Source organism: Phalacrocorax carbo, chromosome 2, assembly GCF_963921805.1.
Source record: "Phalacrocorax carbo chromosome 2, bPhaCar2.1, whole genome shotgun sequence".
NCBI classification, from domain to species: Eukaryota; Metazoa; Chordata; class Aves; order Suliformes; family Phalacrocoracidae; genus Phalacrocorax; species Phalacrocorax carbo.
In genome coordinates, this window is record NC_087514.1 from 158,974,622 (window position 1) to 158,997,924 (window position 23,303).

General features: G+C 44.8%; 1 protein-coding gene and 1 long non-coding RNA gene across 3 annotated transcripts; one reads left to right on the forward strand and one right to left on the reverse strand.

Moving 5' to 3' along the window:
• Positions 1 to 277: 277 nt before the first annotated feature.
• On the reverse strand, positions 278 to 11,034 carry INSIG1 (insulin induced gene 1). Of its 2 annotated transcripts, none has more exons than XM_064445031.1 (6): positions 10,906 to 11,034; positions 10,047 to 10,453; positions 7,278 to 7,402; positions 6,437 to 6,603; positions 5,842 to 5,941; positions 278 to 2,577 (listed from the first exon to the last, which is right to left on the reverse strand). In XM_064445031.1, the coding sequence occupies exons 2-6, from the start codon at positions 10,435 to 10,437 to the stop codon at positions 2,548 to 2,550; spliced, it is 813 nt and encodes a 270-aa protein (XP_064301101.1). In that variant the 5' UTR covers positions 10,438 to 10,453; positions 10,906 to 11,034; the 3' UTR covers positions 278 to 2,547. The 2 variants fall into 2 exon arrangements, with proteins under 2 accessions (XP_064301101.1, XP_064301100.1); XM_064445030.1 differs by lacking the exon at positions 10,906 to 11,034 and adding an exon at positions 10,736 to 10,892.
• An 11,476-nt stretch (positions 11,035 to 22,510) lies between these two features.
• Positions 22,511 to 23,038, forward strand: LOC135312124 (uncharacterized). Its single transcript, XR_010371788.1, has 2 exons — positions 22,511 to 22,599; positions 22,687 to 23,038. It is a non-coding gene; the product is annotated as an uncharacterized LOC135312124 (long non-coding RNA).
• The last annotated feature ends 265 nt before the right edge of the window (positions 23,039 to 23,303 follow it).

Below are 23,303 nucleotides of genomic sequence, written 5' to 3' on the forward strand. Positions count from 1 at the left end.
TGGAAGACAATGGTAATAAGATTCTGTACCTTAAGTCACGTAACCATAACATACACTTACGCTGCTTTCTTGGCACAGTAACAAGACTGTTTTTCTTCAACTGTATAACCCAAGCTGCAAACACCTCTAAAAGGTAATCTCTACATTCAGTTTAAGATTTTGTTTTTAAACCACCGAGTACGCATGACTGAATATTTGTTATGCAACCATAACAACTGTCCTTCTCAAGAAAAATTCCTGCATAATGTGAATACAGAGAATCCAAAGCAAACACCACTTGATCTTAAAACTTTAATAGTAAAAAAAGTGTAAAACCGAACACACTGCTGAAAACTTATCAGTGAGAATGAGAATTTAAGTGTTCAAATTCAGAATAGTGCAAATTTTCTTCACTCCCCTCCTGCCTCTTCCAAACTTAAATCACTTTGGTTAAGATACTCAGAAGTATTGGCAAAAAATGAACTTTTGACATACATTTTTGGCTGCGTTACTTCCAACACATACAGATTTAGTTTCAGTCTTTACAAATAAATCTTAAATACTTCTCTGTCAAACAGCTGTAGAGATCACTGTCCCCTTTACTTACATCTGGTTTTATAACATTTTGAAATTGGTTTCAAGATGATTACAAAACTGTCTCCCCAGCAGGCAGCACACTTCTTAGAACAGCTGAGGCGATCCAGTCCTGATTTGAGGACCCAACTTCTTCAGGTAGCCCTATAAAATGTGATTATTTAGGTTTAAACATTTGAGGAAGGATCTTAGACCGATGCAATTACTCTTGATTTACACTAAAGCAAGATTAGAATTGGGGTCCGCTCTGTAATACAGACTTTGTGCTAAACCTTTCCTGCTACAAAAAAGCACAAGCAGCAGTTACAGCATTCCCATAGAAGAGTGAAAACAGCCAGAACACTGCTACCTTGCCTCAACATCTTTTTTTGATGGGTCAGTCTTCAACCGATGCCTCCAACTACATCTGAAGCCATATAAGATTGGAAATGAACACAAAAAAATTGCATAATACAAAAAAGGCAAATCCATGAAAGTTTACAAGTACACCATAACCACAAAATTGGAGTATTTCTAAAAATTTGGGTTCAATGAAAGTACAACAAAACTAGCTTTACTAGTTAAATAAATTATTGCTCCATTTGACTCCATGCAGCATTGAAATGAACTCAGAACCCTTTTCTCTTTAATCTCTCATAAGAAATGATCGATGCTGAAGAGAACATGAGGGTCAGATTTACTGTACATTGCACTTCAACTTTAAGACCTAATACTTGCTATTTAGGTCTCCTGTGGTCTAAGCTATCAAATGAATATGTTGTGCTCACCAGAACTAAGTATTAAGAAACACCAAATGTTTAATGTAGTGACATAAGCACTTTTTTTTAGGCAATCACAGATTGCAAGTTGTATAGGGTTGTGAAAAAACAAGTAGTGATCTCTTTCAGAAACTGAACTGAGAAAACAAGCTGTTCGCTATTCTTCACATACAGTTAAATCACATTTTAGGCCCGCTTCTGTTTCCAATCATTTCAGTCAAAACCCCAACTCAAACAGAAGCGAGATCAAGGACACCTCTAGGAGGAAACTGCAGATCTACAGAGTTGGGGGCACATGTTCAATGGCCAAGCAACGGCCTGCAATAAACATTTTTTCAGTGACACCAGACATTTAAGATACCCAAGACCTCCTTCAGTGAGATACTGAAGCAGACGTCTAATATTAAACAGGAGTACTCATACACACTTAAATTTCTTACTGAATTGGGGCCAGAACTTGATTCTTGCAAATCTGACTGCAAGCTTCAGGAGTAATGAAATTTCCAGTCAGAATTTCCTGATAAAGTTCACGTGAGAACAAGATTGTCTCCAGTGTTCACTTATCGTACTGAAGTAATTTAGAAATTCCAAACTAAGTGACTTCCAACCTTTTGTCCCTCCAACCCTCTCCACCGTCAAAGACAGAAACTTAATGCAGCATTACAAGTAAGGGCATGATTCCTTCATACGACTCTTAAAAGCATTAGTGCAATGCTTTTAATCTGCTTTGATCACTCTTATTTTTAAATAACCCTATTTTTTAAAGATTTGGATAAATACTATTCCTATTAAACCATACTTCATCATTGTTAAGCACCATCGATCTACTTCCTTTGGGCACTGATACAAGAGCTTGTAATTAAATTTCAGTTTCAAGGCTTTAAAATACGGCAGCTGCTTCCATAACTTAGAGTGGAATCTAATACTTGGAAAACTGCCACTTAGCCTGAACAGTTGTAGACAACTTGGTGTTAAACTCTTCCAGAGAACAGCCATACGCAAATGCTTATGCAGTAAATCAGGGTAAGATTTCAAGATAAGCAGTTAATTTCACTTGGCTATTCTAAGAGTGGATTAACATTTTTTTCCACAAGTCATTTGTGCAGTGAGCCCATAAAAAGATTATTTTTTTTCCTAAATAATCTTTGATTTAAACCAGGAACACATCTTCTTAATGTTGCTTTCACACTGGCACCGTGCTCTCTTCTTCAAAGATTTAGTCATTGTGTGGTTTGTCTGGAATACCCTATGGATAAAAACCAAACACAGGTTATATTTTAATGCCATCTGACAAGTGACTACATTATGCAATATTTTCAATGATTAAATAGTCAACCAGCTTCAGTCAGGCTGACAATGACCTAGCAGACACGCCTTCTTATAAAAGTTCAACAAGGACGTACTCTTTAACTGCAGACAAAAAAGTCACTATGGGTCTGTGCTGCCTCAATTAGTGCATCTGGTAAATCCATCTACCAATTGCACTGGTTTTTATAAGACTTTGTTAGCTTTCCTCCCTATCTCAGTTTATTTCTTAGCAGAAGGTGCGCAGTGCTTCACTTAATGGGCATTAATTCAGGTTTGTTTTTTTTTAAACAGTCCTCTGTCAAACTGTCCTCAAGCATAAGTTACTTTATTTTCCAATCAAAGCCTGGTATCAGATAGACTTCATTATTTCCTCCTAAGTCCCTTTCCTAGTATGAAACCCTACAGTATGTCAGTGTAAGAAATTTAACCAACTTTTCTTTAAAACAAAGCTTGTAATATGTTCTCATTCTAGAGCAAAAATGCCAACGCATTGGCAAGTACTGAATGCATTCACAGTTCTACAGCCTCGAGCAGCAGCAAAAGACAGATATTCATGAGGACCAAGTTCTGAATGCCACCCTAGTTTGCCCGATGCTGAGAATGATGGTTACAACTCAAAATGAAGCGTTGCCATCCATTCAATCCAGCTGATGAGCACTGACTGAGCAACTTTAGGTGTCATAATGAGCAGTGAGAGCTGATGGTGGCAGCAGTAACACCTTCATCTTTTCTTTTTCAAATCAAGTTATTAAAGAAAATTTGGGATTTCATCCTCAAGCTGATAGCAAAAAAACCCACCAAACCCCAACAAGCAAACCAACCCCAAACCCCTCTGCTGAGACCAGGTTTGCTTAATGGTAGCATTGCACTTGGTTACTGCATGGAATCTCACTTGAGATCCTGTGACTGAAAAGCAGCAAGCACCTCCCAGCTAACATTTCTCAGGATGAGACGGGATGTCTCAGGGACACCTCTCATTCTGCTTCTGTTAATTTCTTTTCTACCTACAACAGCTAGGCAGGGGCTGAGGAAGAAGCAAGGCAACTCTACTCCACTAGAGTATTTTCCACAAGTGCTACCTTCTACTCTAGACAGGCCCAGAAAATATCGACTGATCTACTGTCACATGCAGCCAAACAAAGCTCAGGGACGACAGGAGAATACAGCTACAAAAATAACTGGTTTATTCAGGTTTAGTTTAAAAAATGCTATATTCCATCATCTTGCCACATTTGCAATGGCTGACAGAACAGACTGATGCTTTTGGGCCATCTCTGTAGAAGAAAGACCTGGTAGACTGAACACTGCCATTCTGTTTCAGAAGTGGAATTTTTTAAGCTTCCAGCACCAAATGCTTCACAGTGACTTGCAGAAGCATTCCTATGAAAATGTTGGGCTTCTGCAAGTTTTCCAGACTCAGTAATAGTAATGTAAACCACATGAGAAGATACTTCTAGATAACCAGAATAGAATGCTTTGCTGTGACAACTTCCCTCTTTCTTTGTAAGGAAGATGACAAGTTTGACAGGAAAGTTGCAGGCAGGTGCCAGTCTGATTTTTAGCCACATTCGGGTGAGATGCCAGGTGAAAAGAAGTCAAAGAAAAAAAAAAGAAATAGTCCTATGTGTCTAAATTTATTTTATCTCCTTCTTCTTTAAGGCTCCCTTCCTTTGCTTTCTAACATAAGAAGCACAGCAACTGGAAGTATTGCATCTGCTGATGTGAAATATGGAACTGTAGCACATAACTGACTATAATTTTATTATGAGAGACTGCTTGCCATAGCAAAGCTTGCATAGAACTATATTAATATATCTTTTTCACTTGATGTGAGTGGCAAATTTAAAAAGAGAAATTATACCCTCTCTTCCCCTCCCCTGACATGCAGTCCTAAGAAAACACACATGCAGACAGTATGTGCCGCTGGGGTGGGAACGGGGAGTAGCGAGCTTGTATTTTAAAGAACCTCAGCGCAAACGAAAACTGACTGAAATTAAGACTGTGACCACGGTCCTGGGAAATCTGTAACTTGGTATCAAGTCAGCATGAAAGAAAAACCTCAAGAACAGGAGTAGATTTGCCCCATGCTTTTTTTTTTTTATTAACCCAGCCTTTTCTACAAGAGGTTACTGTTAATTTTGTGTAACTGAGAATCAATACTGAAGAAACTGATCTTTAGACAGTGGTGATCAAGGAACATGGCTCTCTTCCCCAGCTTGTCTGCAAGCCCGTTCATCTCCAGCATCAAATTCAGACTATTCACATTAAAAGTACATTAGCATCCATCCGCTGGGTTAGCAAGGGTAGGCAGAAGAGACAGAACGCCTGTTCCAGGAAAGGCAGCTAGCTTTAGACTAATCTTTTTACTCATTTGTGGTTCAGTCCCAGAAAGTAGCTCTCCCCTTTACTAAACGGTTCAGAGTCTAATATTTCAAGAACTCCCAAGTCTACAGATGCCCTTTGTTCGGTAAAAATTAAAGGCAACTAAACCACAGCAGCCTTAGAGAAGTTAAATACCTGAAGGATGTTTTTCAGGATAAAGGACTTATGTAGCAAAGAACACAGAAGTTAAATCAATATAGTATTAATTATTCCTATCCATCAGTGTCAGAACACTTTTCACAACCAAGCCTTAGGTTGATGTGCAAGCATACAGCCAAGGAATGCTACAAGGAAATAATTACTTAGGAACCTAGCAAATGAGACAGTAATTCACACTGTATACCCCATATATGGAATCATACTTGAACTACATCTTAAGTGACCAGAAAGGGCATATTTGATCCTAGGATGATGGAATTTCATGCTATGCAGGGACATTTCCTTTCATCGACATTACAGAAATGCTTTACTGAATAAACAGAGAAAGCCCATCTGTGTCTCAGTTTTCTAGCTACCTTAGATGTTAATTCAAAGTACTGACAGAGCAGGAGTGATTAAGATTCTCACCAGAAGTGGCATACTGATTCCAGTCTTATTTATGCTGTTGCTGGAAAAGTTAAATACAGAAGATACAAACACTTACCAAGACAATTCCCACTCTACTGGCAACATAGGTTGTATGCTTACATTTCAGCTCTTGGGAAGATATCTATTAATCTCTCAGTTTGTGAGTCATACCCTTAGAGGCACAGTTTGTTCTTGGACTAACAATGGAAGGTGTTTAGATAGTTAAAGGAAATGCTAATTATACAGTAATTACCATAGCCAGTTGGCGTCCTATGTTTCCTACAGTCACACCTCCTGAGAAAAATATACATGGAAGCCAAGAACGGATGTAAAGAAAATCTGGGGATGTATACCTAGTAAACAAAAGGAAATAAGTTAGAGAAAAGTTATTATCATCACCTTACATACTGTTAACAAGAGGCTATAAAATTCTCTTCCTAGGCTCCCCCCCCAAAAAAACCCCAAACAACCCAATAATACAGGAGAAGAAATACGGAGACCAAATTAAACCTGTTAACTTTGTAAGCTTCTAAAACCCAATGTCCTAGCCAGCAAAGTTTAGAAATTTTCTCTCCTGAGAGCCAGTTAAAGACACACTAAGCCAGTAGAAGTTCAGTTTGCTGAGCTGTTACCATTTCAACATAGATGCCAACTTGTCTGCTCCCCACCCTCCACCCCCAGTTCTCAATCTGATCATTTGGAACAACTGGACAATTCTCTGCTTTAGACACACAAAACACTTATTATAAGACCATGTCACGTATGTTAATAACTAACTTCCACTGCATGTGCACCCATTTTTAGTTAAGACAAGAGAGTTGAAATAGTATTTTAAAAGCATAACTTACTGATAAACACCATTATATACAAGAAACTGGGTTATCAGAGTTGCTACAAAGGCTATTGTAATTCCAAGTCCGAGACCACTTCTTGAACGATCGAATGTCCACCAAAGACCCAGTGATAAGGCCACTAGAGTCAGGGACAGCTGGACGTTGTTTGCAAAATCTAGTTTCTGGAAAAAGATGTTAAGGACAATCCTTTTGCATCTGCAGACATCCTGCTGCTGAAACTGAACAAGGGAGAACTCAAATTGAAAGCGAGCATGATTCTGTACTGAGAAATGCAACACATCAAGGATCTGGTTTTCAGACGTGTGAGCAATCGTGGCTCTTACTGACTTTGACTGGAGTGTGAGTGCAAAGGCAATATCAGTTTTTGTCACACCGAGCATCTGAAGAATACACTGTATTGCAATAGACTTAACTCTATGGATTTTTGTATCATGTAACCCAGTTATCCCTACTGATGCAGGTTTTCTGCACAAACCATCATTATTCAACACAAAGAACACTCTTACTGAACAGTTCAGTGTACCTCACTAGTTAATTGTGTTAAGTAGGCAATGTACAGATTAGAATAACAGAACTGTTATACCTACAGTTAAACCAGACATACTATGATGTCTATACCTCCACCCTCCCCGAACCAGCCCCCCAACTACTTCTAAGTGAAGTGCACTATCTATCTTAAAGTAAGTACTGCAGTGTACTGCAGGTCTCACAGAAGTTTGTGTCTCTGCCAGTAGCACCATCCTTACCTTTGTAATTCTCCCAGACGTGAATGGGAGAGATTGTTTCGTGACAGACTAAGCACATCAAGCAACAATGTGAACTAGTTCAAGGATACAGCACTTGCATGATTAATGCCAACGAAAACTGCTATACATCGCATTACGCTGGCCCACTCTCTCTTGAATTTGTGTGGTTCCCCAAGGTGGCTGTCAATGCAGGGATACAGCAGGCCAACGACAGCTGCAAGAGAAGTAACACTATTGTACTAACTGTTACACAATGATTAATTCAGTATTACTAAATATTAGTTTGGCAAATAAGTGCTTGACAAAGGAGTGAGCCGCTGTAAGCCTGATGAAGACAAGACACTTATTACCCCCCACCTTTAGAAAAGAAAAAACCCCACTCCAACAAGCAATATTCTGTTTGAACCTTTAAAGCAGAGATATACGTTGCAATGTTAAGGTATCTGACTTCAAGCTCCTTTTCTCCCATGAGCACATCTCATTTGACATCCTGAGCAGATGCCTGTTTTGTACCAAAAATAACAAAGCATAACAAAAAGCTTAATTCAAGTGAGGAATGGAATGTACGTTTATTGCTCACGTGCTGGGCAGACAGTTTTATGAACTTGACTCAACAGCTGTGTATCAGGTCCTCAATTAAATATTTGCCTGGACTCAAAAGCTTCTTGACAGAGCTGCTTTCTCTGCTTCTGCTGGGCTGTAAGTCAGCCTAGGCTGCCATCCAGATCAGATGAGTTTTGATATCAAACAGAAGCAGAGCTGAACTTAAAGCAGCACTTGCCATCAGTCATATTTATGTCAGGGGAAAATAACTAATCATACTATTAATCAGACAAATTTTTTATCCTCATATAGCATTTTCTCAGCCTTATCAGTCTGCAAAGCGGTTGCAGAAGAAAAACAGAAAATCAGTTGCTAGCACAAACAATAGATGAGTTTCATTCTGCTAAGCCTTGCAACTCCATGTGTTGTCACCAAGTCCAGGGTTGGACGTGCTGCTTTAACTATATGTAAAACGCACATTTCCTTTCCTACCCTTTCCCACTCCTTAAGCTCCTACGAGGAATGACTTCTACATTAAGCAAGCTACAAGACATACCATTCTAAAAAAACCCATGTGATCAGATGCTGAAACAGTTCCATTGTTCTGATGCCAGTTACCAGGACTTTTACCTTATAGTAACAGCTAAATGCCAAAGTTAATCCAACCATGACAGGACTATGAGAACTGTCATTGGACCATATCTTGTGGTAATGCCTTTTTACGATGCAGTTTATAATTCGTTCAAGTTTATCATTCATACTCCCTTACTATGAAGTACAAATAGCACACGACAATATCACTGCATTAAAAAAAACACACCATGGAAGAGTTGTTCAAAGTACTTTCAATCAAGCTTTTTAAAAAAAGTTTCCAGTGGGTTTATTTCCTAAGATTTAACACCTTTTTAATCTCCCAAACCTTTATCAATGTCTTATTTTAACAAGGATAGGAGAGAGCTATCAACACTAGCGCACCAGGTAAGTGCCGGCTGCTGCGCCAACCGCACCGGGGCCCGGGCTTTCTGGGGTACTTTGCGTTGCAGCTGGGCAGCGGGCAGGACGGGCAGGGGAAGGCAAGGGGCAGGGACGTACAGGGAAGGGCAGGGGGCAGCGGGCAGGCAGGGACGGGCAGGGGACAGCGGGCAGGCAGGGACGGGCAGGGGGCAGGGGCAGGCAGGGACGGGCAGGGGGCAGCGGGCAGGCAAGCGGCAGGGACGTACAGGGGGCAGCGGGCAGGCAGGGATGGGCAGGGGGCAGCGGGCAGGCAAGCGGCAGGGACGGGCAGGGGGCAGCGGGCAGGCAGGGACGGGCAGGGGGCAGCAGGCAGGCAGGGACGGGCAGGGGGCAGGGGCAGGCAAGCGGCAGGGACGTACAGGGGGCAGCGGGCAGGCAGGGACGGGCAGGGGGCAGCGGGCAGGCAAGCGGCAGGGACGGGCAGGGGGCAGCGGGCAGGCAGGGACGGGCAGGGGGCAGCGGGCAGGCAAGCGGCAGGGACGGGCAGGGGGCAGCGGGCAGGCAAGCGGCAGGGACGTACAGGGGGCAGCGGGCAGGCAGGGACGGGCAGGGACGGGCAGGGGGCAGCGGGCAGGCAGGGACGGGCAGCGGGCAGGCAGGGACGGGCAGCGGGCAGGCAGGGACGGGCAGCGGGCAGGCAGGGACGGGCAGCGGGCAGGCAGGGACGGGCAGCGGGCAGGCAGGGACGGGCAGGGGGCCGCCGCACGTGACTTCCTTGTTTTCGGCCCAGCCCGTGGCCAGTTCGCGCCGGCAGCCAATGGCGGGCGCCGTCCGCCACTCACCAGTTCGCCGGCAGCCAATGGCCGGCGCGGGGCAGGGACGCGCGACGGCAGCGCTCCACGGCGCGCGGCCGCACCTCGCCCACCCGCGCCCCGCCGTGGGGACACACACACACACACACACTCACACACACACACACACACACACACACAGAGCGGGGCCACCCCGCACCGAACTCACACTGTCACCGGGAAACGCGGCGGCAGCTCGCGTGGCAGCGCCACGCGCCACCGCCCTGCGGGGGAACGGACACTTTACCCACACTCAGCGCGCGCCGGCTCAAATTAAAAAGCCTTCGGGCACGCGGGGAACGCGTGGGTCGCTCTCGCGTGTGGGTGAAGCCGGAGCGGGCACGCATCCTTGCAAAAGCCAGAGCCCACGTCACCTACTCCAGGTGACGGAAGCGCTGAGCCCCCACGTGCGCGGGTCGCAAATTCAGCCCCGCCGCCTCTCCTCTCCTCCCCACGGGCGGGTGGCGGGGAACGAACCCAAACAAACACCCGTGGAGGTCAGCAACTCACCTGCTGCTGTCCCGCAGCACGGGGGCACCCACCAGGCGGAGGAGAAGAGAGTGGAAATCACCTCGTCGGGGAACAGGGTCACGTTTCTCTGGACCTGCAGCAAGTTCAGCACCAGGGCCATGAACGCGCCCACGACGAAGAGGACGACGCTCCTCCGCACCAGGTGCTGGCTCCAGATCAACGTGCTGCTGCCGGAGGTGCTGCTGGCGCCCGAGGCGCCGGGGCTGCGCTCCCCGCGCCCCGCCAGCGCCAGCGGGGGGCTGGAGACGGAGGAGCTCAGCATCTCGCCCACCTTGGCGGCCAGCCCGGCAGCCGCGTCCCCCAGCTGGGGCTTGTGCCTTCCCCTGGCAGCGCACGAACAGCTCCAGGCGCAGCTCTCCAACCTGGGCATCGGCCTCACCGCAGTCCTGAAACACACGCGCGGGGACAGCCCGTTAAACCCCGCAGTAACGGGCCAGGTCGGGCCCCCGCACGCCGCCGCTTGCCCCACGCTCCTGAGGCACCGGGCGAACGGCCCCGAGCCCGACGAGCCGGGGCGGGGGGGGGGGGGTCGCGGGCAGCGGCGGGGCCCCGGCGCCCGTGACCCGGGACGCTCGGCCCCACGGGAGGACGCGAGCAGCACTCCCGCGCCGCCGCTCCTGTCAGACCCGGCTTCGTTAAAACCGCGCGTCCCTCCCCCGCCCTCTCACCTCAGGGGGCTGCGCCCGCTGCTCCCGCCTCGGCCCCTGCGGGAGGGAGGGCGAACGGCCCCAGCCCTGCCCCGCCGCCTCCCTCCCGGCTCGCCGCCGCCGGCCTTGCGCCCTGGGTAAGGTTTATAAGCCCCCAGCCGCGGGTGTCACGTTACCCGCCGCTGACCTACCGGCGGCCGCAGGCAGCGACCGGCCCGCCGCGCCGCGCCGCGCCGCTCCGCCACCCCTCCCCTCGGGACGGGGCGGGGCCGGGCCGGGCCGGGCACGAGCGCGGGAGCCCGCCGCGCCAGCCCGGCCGCACGCCTCCGGTCGGGTGAGGAGCGGCAGCCAATCCCGGGCGGGCGGCTGATATGACGTGTGGGACACACCACCCCGCCCCGCCCGCACGGCGGCGGAGGGCGGCGGGACCGCGCGGCGCCGCCCGCCCCGCCCCGCCCCGCCCCACCCCACCCCGCCCCGCTCTGCTCTGGGGGGCTGTAACCGCCCGCGGAGCGGGGAGCCCTGAGGGGACCCCGGCTGAGCCCGCCCGCCCAGCCGGGGCGGCGGCGGCGCTGACACTGGTGGTGGTGGTGCTGGCACTGGTGGTGGTGGTGCTGACACTGGTGTGTGGTGGTGCTGACACTGGTGTGTGGTGGTGCTGACACTGGTGTGTGGTGCTGACACTGGTGGTGTCGGTGCAGATACTGGTGTGTGATGGGGCTGATATTGGCGTGTGGTGGGGCTGATACTGGTGGTGGTGGTGCTGACACTGGTGGTGGTGGTGCTGACACTGATGGTGGTGGTGCTGACACTGGTGTGTGGTGCTGACACTGGTGGTGTCGGTGCAGATACTGGTGTGTGATGGGGCTGATATTGGCGTGTGGTGGGGCTGACACTGGTGGTGGTGGTGCTGACACTGGTGGTGGTGGTGCTGACACTGGTGTGTGGTGCTGACACTGGTGGTGGTGGTGCTGACACTGGTGTGTGATGGGGCTGATATTGGTGTGTGGTGGGGCTGATACTGGTGTGTGGTGCTGACACTGATGGTGGTGGTGCAGATACTGGTGTGTGATGGGGCTGATACTGGTGTGTGGTGGGGCTGATACTGGTGTGTGGTGCTGACACTGGTGGTGGTGGTGCTGACGGTGGCGGTGGTGGTGGCCCCCACAGCCCAGCCCTCCCAGCTCGTCCAGCCCACCCGGGTGGCTCATCCTCTTGGGAGATGGCAGGCAGTTTGTCACAGGGAAGGTTGAAGGCGTCTGCTGCGGCGTGCCCTGAAGATGAAGGGATCGGTGATCCTGGCTGTTGTAATTCTGAAATGATGGTGTGAGATCCCGCCACACCCAGGACTCTGTAAGAAGATCACATCAAACCCAGACGCCGCATCAGCAGCCAGCCACAGGGCGCTCGGCAGATCCCAGGCTCCTGACTGTCACCATCCGTGCTGACAACCTGAGCAGCCGCTCTGCCAGCGCCAGCAAAGCCTGGGTCGTGATGGGCCCAGCCTAGCAGAAACCGGCCTAGCAGAGATGGTTACCTCTGTGTGTTGCACATCAGGTTAGAGTTTAGCACCAAGAGGTGTCTACAGAGCAGGGCTCAGTTGCTAGGCTTCTTTTTTAAGACGCTGGTCCTCCAGGACACACTGGAGGCTACTGTGCTGACAGTAGGAATAACTGGATTTCTTGTTTATTTAGCTGGCCTCACTGGAGCCAGCAGGTCTTCCTTTCCACGTCAAGTATGCCCTCTTTACAGTTGGAAAGAGTATAGGACCCAATGGCTTTCCCAAGCAATGACACCAAGGATTTAAGAACCGTTGCTAGCTGTGCCCATGACGGGCAGAATGATGGTCCAAGGTCTTGGACCGTCAATGTTCAATGAGGGTTCAATGATGGTTCCAGCTGTCTTTCATCGATGTGTTAAATGTAACAAACAAAAAATGTAGGATCAATTAAAGACACAGAAAGAGGCAGGTCCTCTGTATATGGTGAAGAGTAGGATTAATCTGGGACATGGTTATCCCTTGTGATCTTTGCTCAGTTCTAGCTGGGATGCAAAGAGTTGGGACAGCTGAGCCTGCTGAGCGCTGTGCCTTTGGACGAGGTGCTCGACTGTCGTCGTGGTGGCCAAATTGTCAGTGCCACTGTTGGAAGGGATGGAAGAGCCCAACATTTTTCTCTTAATACTGACTGGTTTGGGATCAGCCCAGTCTTTCCTCGCAGACTTCAGTGCTCGACCACCGCATATGTGTCCTCTCCACATGGAATTGTAAATACTCAGTTGCCATTGCTGTTTTACCTCAATAGCATACTGAAACAGCTTTTGGTTTTAGTCTCATATGCTAAAATTGTTTGGATTCTTATGTCAGATTTTTTGACATGATTTATTTCCCTTTCTTCATTTTTATTCTGACCCAGCGGACCTGACCGTAAGTTTGAGTTAACTAGTTTCAGAGAAAAAAGTCTTAATTTATTGTCAGCATTTTATGGGTTCTTCTGCAGAAACATTTGATTTGTTCTAGGAAATTACATGCAGACATAACACTTCCCGTCATGGCAACAGTGTATGCGTTTTGAATTGACACAGGCAATTTATCTGTATCCCCGGACTGCGAAGCAATACCTTCGGCAGCTGTAAATGAGGGCTAGACTCATTCCCTGGGAAATTTTCTTTCTTGTTGAATTATTTTGAGATTTATTAACAGGACTGCGAATCTGAGATAAAACGGCCCATCTTTTTAAGAAATCTCTTTCTGGTGTTGACCTATGGAAAGCAAATATAATTCATCCTTGCTTGTGCTACATCTCTACTTTATTTGGAAACACATCTTTCTGTATTAAAATTTTTTTCCCTGAGTCTTACCCATATTCGGAGTGTCTGGGCAGAGTTCACATTCCCTGAGCTGCATCTGCTAGCTTTCTTTCCTGAGAGAACCTCTTAGGCATTTTTTTTTATCCTGTGTTTTTCCTTTCCTCATGGTATGTCTCCTTTGCAATTTCCTGCAGTGTCTTTTTATGACTTTTTTTTTTTCCATATTTATAATATCATGTGGTGGTGCCCTTCTTTCTTCCAGGCTTCTTTCAGAGAGCAGAGACCAACTTCTGAGCTGGTAAGACTTGCTGCAGTTTTGCTAAAACCAGCGGAAGCAATACGACCATGCACTGGTTAAGAAATCGGCCCTAAGCTTGTTTCTCTTGAAGTCACCTGCTTAGAATAAAGGCTAAATGCCCCTTCACATTCGTGCTGCTTTACGGTCATATTGCTCTACGTTTCATTTTAGAATCCTGAAAAGGGTTAGGCCTCTGCAAGCTTTGATTAATGCCTGAAATTTTATGCCTAACAGTTATTTCTGGAAGGAAGCGCTCATGTGTCTGTGAGATTAATGACATCATTATTTTTATCTCATTCCTTAGCAAAGACGGCAGAATCTGGAAGCACTCAGCATCACTACTCGTTACATAAATAAATAATTTCACCTGTTCTTTCATGCTTTCTGTGTTACACTCTGTGCCGTTGTGGAATCTGACAACGTGCTTGCCTCACAAAGGCTGTTTCATGGGCCTCTTAGGAAGTTTAGGATACTTGGGCATTTTATTTTTCTCCCTGCTTAAACTAGATCAACCAATGAGTTGGCTGCTGGTACAACCTCAGAAGGCAGAGGTGGAGAGTCACAGAGCAAGACCTATACTGCGCCTAAAGCTGCTCTCCCTCTGCTTCGCTGGGGACTTTTTGGAATTTATTCACCTTCAAGCCTTTCTCCTATTGATACAGAGAATAGAAACCTTCCCAGTCATAAGCTAAGCCTTAATCTCCTGTGTCTCCGTAAAAGGATTTAGTGGCATGCGTTGATTCTGATGGCAACCTTATGTTTAAGAGTTGAGAAATTTTTTTGACATCAGCAGCAGTTTGTCAGACTGAGTTCTTTGCTTTAGCAGCGATCTCCAGTGTAGTTGTGTGAATCTTCAGGCGCCAGCAGCAAAGCCTGCAGATGGCATGGTGCCTGCTTGGAGGTCAGCGTACCTCGGTAATACAGGCTGTATGATGAGTTCTGTAGCATAGTTTTGTGAAATTGCCCAAGTCCCAGTGCAGGATCTCATTAAAAGCTAAAAGGAGAAGGACAGGGAGTGATTACATGGTACAATAAGCAGTATGCGGAACGTACAGGCTCTGAACAAGACAAACCCTAGCCGGAACACTTCAGGCATGTAAAACAAAGGAGTAAAATAAAATGTGTTGGTGGTTAGTATATAATAATGTGAGTCATCCACAGTGAGCAGGACTGAAAAACTTGGCTGCTTTTACATAATCCAAGGGTGATAAACTATGGTTGGAGTCTGAGCAAGGAAATGAAACCCTAAGATATCCTAACAAAGCTCTATCTTTGTGTAGTTAATAATATTGTAGCGAGCATATGACAAATGTTAATTGAAGTTTTTTTTTGTTTAGTTGCTGACGTTTCTCTAGCTGTTTTTTTTACCAGAACAAAACAGAAAGAACAATTATATGTAGGCTGCAGTCTTCAAGTGCCCATAAATTCATGTAACAGCTATCATATAATTAGCTAAGCGACATGCCACATGCAGCTGTGGGTACTGACTCACTGTCAATGAACCTCTGTCCTGACACAAAGACAGCGGCTTTGTCTTGGTTTCAACTCCATTCATGGCCATTGTTCTGCATATTTATGTAGCAGCGAGTTCAATGAGTTCATACTTCATATTCAGGATAGTGATTTGCTTTAAACTCCATTGTGAAAAAAAATACTATTTTCTGGTTGTATTATTGTTGAAAAAATTACTTCCTTGATACTAGTAGGTTTTTGAGGCTGATACGAGCAGTGTTACTGAGGCAAGCCGTTCTATCTGGGTATGGTTAAAAATTGTTGGGATTCTGGTCTTGATATATTTACATTTATACATGTATTTATACTACCTCCAGATCTTTAAAGATACTAATTAGAATTGGTGTTGACATCTTTTTTTCTTTTTTTTTACATTAGCTGAGACATAAAAACCAGGGCACTATAAGGAGTGGGGGTCCTTGAAAGAGGAATTATTGGCTATAAAGCCTTTGTAAATGAGTAGCTAGTCAATTGTTATATGAGGGGATGGCCAGTTTCTTATAATAGCAGTCCAAGTCATTACAGTCTAAAGAACAGGTGAAATAAAGAGATGTATCATCATTTAAAAAGGCCCAGAAGGAACGCTGTCTTTTATATGCATTTATTTCTTGATGGAAACATTACTTGCATGAGGAAGAAAACTAAACACATTTCTATCTCCGATCCTTAGACAACATCAGGTTTTGTAAAAGGGTTCCTCCACGGTGTATGTGCAAGCATGTCTGTGGCTGACTGTAAGCTCAAAAGGTTTTAGCTTGTTTGGCGACCTGGGACTTGGTCATTTGCATGTAGGATGAAAAGGAAATTTCCTCAAGGATTGCAATGTGAACTAAGTTCCCCTTACAGCCCTCTTCTCGTGGTACGCCATTCCAGCACTTCTTGTCCTCTTGTGATGGCAAACTTCCCACTTATTCTTGTCATATGTGCCTGAGGAGGGTGCTTCTGGAATTCCTGTGCTAGCTTGTAGGGTTAACCATGAAGTCACTGCAAAGGAGTTACTCCCCCAGTGCCTGCTTAAAGCTTTAGACTTCATCATGCCACAGTGCAGGAGATGTGTAGTGACAGTCTCCTGTAGCTGTTCAGCTTGGAACGAGTAGTTACACAGGAGAGGAAGGAACTTCACAGCATCCTCATTTTCCAAACTCTTCCTGCTATGTCAGGTAGAAGGACTGTTCCCATCTAGGAGAGCTAGCTGCAGCCCTGATGTCTGATGAGATAGCCAGGGTCTAAATCAGATGAGCAATTCTCTCCTCTGTGCCTTCCTTCCATGTCCTTACTGCAGTAATACCTATAAATAGCAGAGCTGTGGCTACCAAGAATAGACTCAGTATCACACACTCTGGTTATGTCTGCACATCTTCATGTCCCTTAAACTCTGGAGCACAGTGGCTGACAGCTTTAGAGCTGTTGCTGTTGTATGGGAAATACTTCCTTCCAGAGCTTGTCCCATAGGATGATTCTGCCCAATTCACATTGCTTTTTTTAAAAAAAAGTACTTTAAGACATCTATAGCTTATCCTCCAGGACAACATTATGACAGCATGAAAGAGGTCAGAGGAGGTGCCTGAATACTGCCAGTGCCTCTTCCAGGCTGCCATCCTGAGAGCGTGAATACACGGAGCTAATCTCACCAAGATTTTTTCTCCCATCGTGCTGTAGAGTCATATATTCAGAGAATAGGCTTGGTTTTGGACAGGACATTGGGGATAGGCTTTCCAGTGTAAAACTCCCAATGCAACCAGGAAGACCAATGCAGAGGAGAAACAACATCGGAGAGAGAATGTGCACGTGCACTAGTGCATGATGTGGTATGATTCTATGATTCTGTGTTGTATCACGATTGGTGCTGTAAACATTGCTGCTTTTCAGGCAAAATCTTTAGATTCCCATGTCAGTGATTACATCAGTGCTCTCTAAGGCAGTTCACTATACCTAGGTGGTAAGAATTGCTGTTAGGCATGTTTTCAGATTGCCAAGCTGAACAAAGTGCAGCATGCGGGAAGCCTACCACTTTGCCTCGTGCGATACTTTAGAAACTGCTAAAACTAGGTTATGCTGAAAAATGTATTTACTTAAAGCCAAACCCTTCAGCTTTTACTCATATAAGCACACACTTCACTTGTAATAAAGAGATCAGGCCACTTGCATGCAAACTCGAAGGACATAATTATGTGCTAAATTGTACTAGTTACATGCTGATGTAACTCATTGTAACTCATTGTAATCATTGTAATGCACGACTGGACCTTATACAACAGCTTCAAACACGCCACAGTAAATTTCACTATTTTTACAGATACTGCTAACAGATCAGTCTTAAATCAAATACTAGATCAGGGTTCTGCAAATTTCATCGTGTTAATGATCTGAGCTGCACGCTGCCAGCTTCACTCACTTATGCAGGCTTTTTTTGGGATGTTGCCTATGCACAGTGCTGAAGGAGTTCAAAACAGATCGGAGAACAACGTGCATGGTTTAAGAATGTGCACTGCGCCCACTCAGTTTGCTTAGATTAACGCATGTAATGGAGGTGCCGAAATTAGTAGCCCACTGCTTTCCGTTGCCCTAGGAGAGAGCAGGGGGAGGTAGTACCTCCAGAGGGATGCTGAGATCCCAGTTTGTCTGGACTGGCCTTGAGAGGTGCCCGTTTCTCTCTGACTGCTGCAAAAGCTTCTGCTTTCTTTATTCAAAGGTGAGCAAAGTAGGATAGATTCAAGCTTTGAGGTCAGAAGGCAACTATATGTTTCTACCCTGTTATCATACGAAATGGTTTATAGGTGTAGAACTCGCCCAGGTTTCACTGTTTGGTCAGGTTTGTTTGTGTATTGCCTCACAAGGTCAGATGTTTGTGATATTTGTAAATATGAGATCGGTGCCTTCACATCTATTGCAGAGCCTCAGAAACTCTGATTGCAAAAAGATCTCATGGCAAACAGGCATCAATCTCTTGGGTGTTACTAGTTTCTTATGTCCCACATCCAGCAAGCGAGAAACAAACATGAGGAATAAGGAACGACAACCCCATCAGAGGAAAGAGAAGAAACAAATACAAATGCCTCAAGATATAATGGCTTTGTGTCCCATCTGAGAAGCTAAAAAGTCTCTGCCTCCCATCTGAGAAGCTATCAGTCTTCTCATCAGCCAACCTTGGCATCTATTCAACTGAATATGTATTTAATTTTCTCACGTTCACTGGAGGGATCTCAGCTGGAAAAATCAGGCAGGCTTCTATCCCTTACTCCAGGATCAGCAGCACAAAGATTTGTGGATATCAAAGAGAACTTGCCCCTATTTTTTAAAGTTTAAGAATCTTCTGGTTTTGCTGCTTTGTGGTTCGCTGGTTGCCTGTGTTTGCATGTGGAAATCTTTGTTCTTGTGCTGTGTTGTTTCTCTGGAATGCTATGAGCAGTTGTTTTTGTTTGTTCATACTCGGGTGGAGCTAACTGTCTAATGGGGTAAATATTTGCAGTGCTATACTTGCATGCACAGGAGACAAAGAGGGTTGGATTCCTATTGACATAAATGGCCTTTTAAGCCAGCCCGGCAACGTAAAGGCTTAAATAAAATTGATAACTACAAGGCCACTTCTTATGGTCAGACCGTATAAAGTAGATTTAGCATAAATAACTGTCACGTGCATATTTCTTTCTAATTACAGATGGCTATATTTTCCAGCCGGGAGGTCTTGTGATTACAGCCATGAAGGGGGAAGCTGCCTTATTGACTGAGTCGTGCTCAAAAGTGCTGGACTTCCACTGGGACTTAGCCCTTTTTTCAAAACAAGACATTTATTTACCAGCCTGTCTTTGGACATCAAGGGTGAGTTTTCCACAGATGTAGAAATTTCCTGAGTGAACATTAATAGGTCCAAATGCCTGAAGCTGTTTTGAAAATTGCAAGCTTGTGGTGCTCATGGAAGGTATGCTTGTACATATAAAAAATACTTTGTATAAACCATACCAGGTGATTATTGTGTGTGTTATCATTAGCTAAGCTACAAAGTACGCTATAAAGATCTACACACATATGAACAGTTTGTAATGAAGGCTTATGACTGAAGAGGCTGTTAATAGGTAATTCAGCCTTTCTTTGTACAAAGGTTAATAAAAATGGTTGTGACATACGGAAAAGTAAGATTGAACTCCACAGTTGAGATGTTGTGTAGACCTGACCCTCGTTCAGCTTCCATGTAGCTGTAGCTATGAAAGCCTGGAGCTTACTGTGAACTGATTTATCCTGCCTAGTCTTGAAAGAATTGCATAGTCTCATAGTGCCATTGCTTCACGCGTGCCTTACGGGAACAAGTGTCTGCCTGTAGGTCTAAGAAAAAACTTTAATATATGAGAGTTTTATTTTGTGAACAATTATTCATCTTGTTTGAAATTCTTGCTGTATTTCTTCAAGGTTCAGATATTTATTCTTGTCTTCAAAAAATAAATAGGAATAATTTAGAGTTTCACTTCCACAGAGCCAAACTCTGATACTCTTACACTGTCTGGTATCTTCATCATTAGTTCTGCTGGGTTCATTGATACTAATCATGTTGCAAAGTGTCCCTCAGACTGAGTAAAACTTCTCAGTCTGTTCTAAGCCTTTTATTACCCACAGTGTAGCCATCCACTCCTCCTCGTCCCTCACTGCAGGCCCCAGATTTTTGTCTGCCTTCACAATGTGTGTATTGAAGCTCAGATTGTCTCTGAGCAAGCATTCACTGACCAGGTTAGTCAGCCCTATCTCTACTCCTGCATAGTTCCTGTTGCCAGTGCCTACAGTGAGCTCACCGATCTCCGTGTGTAATCATTCAGTGAAGAACAACGGGGATGTGAGCCAGGTAGCACAGATGGCCTTGCTGTTTTCAGCTGTATCCCTTCTCTGATCTAATCCACCTTTCAACCATCCTTACGAATGGCGTGGCGAGTAAGAATAAGCAGCTACAGAGGGACTGAACCTGGTGAGGTCAGTTGTTCCACCGCCTGTTTTGCCTTCCCTGCTTGGGATGTTCCGTCTCACTTCAGTTCACCACCAAGCCACCTCACAAGCTTTGTGCTGAGGAGTTTCCTATGAGCTTACACCTGCCAACTGATGGCAAGCTGACTGTAACTTTTCTTGTTGTTGGGGTCTTTGCAAGCTTCTTTGTAGATTCTTGTAAGCTCATGTTGAGTATTTCCCTCATTAATGTGTAACTGGAATTTATAAAAAAGCATGTATGATTCTGTGTCTTTCCTTGTTACCTTCATTCTGAAAACATTTTGCACTGTATTGGTTAGTCACCTTTATCCAGTTATAAAATCAGGTTAAAATCATTCAGTGGCTTTAAAGGTATAAGTAGGAAAACAAATACTAGACAAGGCAGCAAGGCTGAATAAATCTTTTTTTCATTAAGAAAGGTAGCTAGAAATGGTACCAGTTCCCTTCCCCAGCTCGATATTGGTTAACAGATTAGATATATATAGACAGTCTTCCTTGTGATTTTGAGATTAGTATTACCAATCCTATTTCTGTACAGTTTTTTTCCTGATTCTTGTGTGTAAACAGTCTGTAGTAATAGTACAGCAGCACCTAATCCTCAGCTTCTGGCAGCCACCCATGGAATTTGGTTCCTCCTGCAAGTATTGCTTTTTCTCTGGGGGCTGCATTTAGTGATGCTGGTGATATGTGTGTGAGTAGCCTTGGACATTTCTCACTCTCCATCAGATCTTTATCCCACTATTGCCATATTTTCTGAATAATTCCATCTGGTTTTGCCCAAAGATTTGGACAAAGCTTTCTAACCTGGATTACATTTTACTGTGAATGCTTATCCGAGTTGAGGAAGCAGAATTTGTCCTGTTGTTTGGTCTTGGGGTATTACTGAAGACTCATTTAAGTAGCAGAGAAGCTTTCATGAGGCTGGGGAAGGAGCGTGTCCTTTTATGCTTCTACTCATCTTCCTGGATCTGCTAAAGCCAAGTCTTGTCCATTCACAAGAGAAATTTCATCACGAATATCTGGTATTTGGATCGGCAGCCAGTCAGAAGTGCCTAACTGCCCAATGACTTTCCCCACAAGCAAAAGTTAAATATGCGCTTGAAATTTTTAAGCACATGTTTAAAGTCCACAACCTGATTTGCTGAGGGAGGTCATTAACATTTTACTTTGTATTAGGAAATACCCTTTACCAATAAATTTCAATGGGAAATGCAAAAACCTGGGTTGCTCCCAAAAAATTCATTCATGAAAAATTCTGTTGAATGAAAAAGGAAATTTACAATTTTTTCAAAGACTGGTATGGTTGTTTTAGCCTAGACTAACTGTACATTTTACAGATAACTATTAATTCATCTGATGTTTGAGATAACAGTGTAATAAATACTGTAAGAATTATTGGCATGTCTTTATGTTCCTCTCTGCATAATGGATTCTCTGTAGAAATAAAGCCTGCTTCTAGTTCCTGTTGAAGATGAAGTATGTCCATCAATATCTTTCCCAGGGGAATAGAGAGAACAAGGACCGGGAGAAGGTGGTTCAGCAAACACACCCCTCGTAAGGAGCAAACAACTTGCACAATAGTTTGTCTTTAACTCTTCCCAAGCAGTGGAGCCTGTCATTGCTTTTGCCATAAACATTTCCTCAGGGACAGATACAAACAGGCTGAAAAACAATTAAAAATATGATTTTATGTAATATTGTCCATCAAACAACTCAGTCTTTTTGAAAGGCCACTCTTCAGCATGAAAAGACAAATGGCAGAAGTGCAAGGAGAACAGAGAGTAATGAGAAGATCTTCTGCTTAATCCAAGCATTAGTAAAATAATTTGGACCTAAGCTTGAAGTAACGATGTTTAGCAAAGCTGAATGAATGCTCTAGGAGTCTGTTGTGCTCCAACCTGCAGCTGCATAGTTGGTCAATCCTACCCTTTGGGAAAAACTGAGTTTGTACTGTTCAGGTCTTTTACAAAGACTGTTCACAATAGCTAAAATCCTGTTTGACTCAACTCTTTCAGTTCCAGTTTATTGCGCAGTGCATCAAGAAGGCAAACAAAGCTTTGTCTTCCTCTGGACAGCTACTAGGAACAGATCCACTGGCTCAACTGCTCAAGAGGACAAACCCCCAAATTTAGTTCTTTATTCCAAACTAACACACATAAAACTTTTCTCCTTCCTAGGCCCACGGTCCCATGGAGTAGCTATCAACACATAACTAAAGAAGAAAGGAAAATACAGCAAGCCTTAGTGTCCATGACTGGATTAGCTACTGCATCAGTGTTGCTAGTGACCTCTTCTGCTGGTATCCACAATTCTTTCATTTTTTCCCCCCAAACTGCCTGAGCCATGGCTGTTTCAAACTGATTTCCTATTTCCTTTCCTTGTTTAGTCCATCTGATAATGCTACCAGATGTTATTTCATCTCCTGAGAAGACTGAAAAGGGGAGGATCCAAAGCTGGTTTAAATTAACTTTTCTCAGCTCACCACTTAATCCGTGTGAAGTTATGCTGGATATGCTGTTCTGAGAGACAGCTCAGGCTTCTTCATCTGTCTTAGTAACACTGCTTTGCTTTTTAAATCAGCAAACAAGAAGCCATGCCTTAAATAAGCCACTTCATTATTTTTAGTTTTGGATCTTTTGGGTTTTTTTCCTTAAAAAATTAAAAAGTTTAGAGTTTACACTGATTATAGTTAAAACATGTATTTTTTTCCTTGTAGATAATAAATCAAATGGACAGTTTGTAGTCATTTGTCTACCATTTCAATGTGGAAATCAATTCTCGGTTATCTACGCATGGCTTGTCTGGATTGCGGATTAACCAGGCTGGGGATACACTGACCTCAGTTTATTTACTACGTGGAAAGTTGACTTCAGACCAGTAGGCTGTATTGATTCAAGCAGAGTGTTGCATGAACATCTGTCAAATCCATGGCTCCCTCCAGTTCAGCAGCAGATTATCTGCGTCACGGCTGTGTGAAGGCCAATAGCCTCTGCAGGCCCAGAC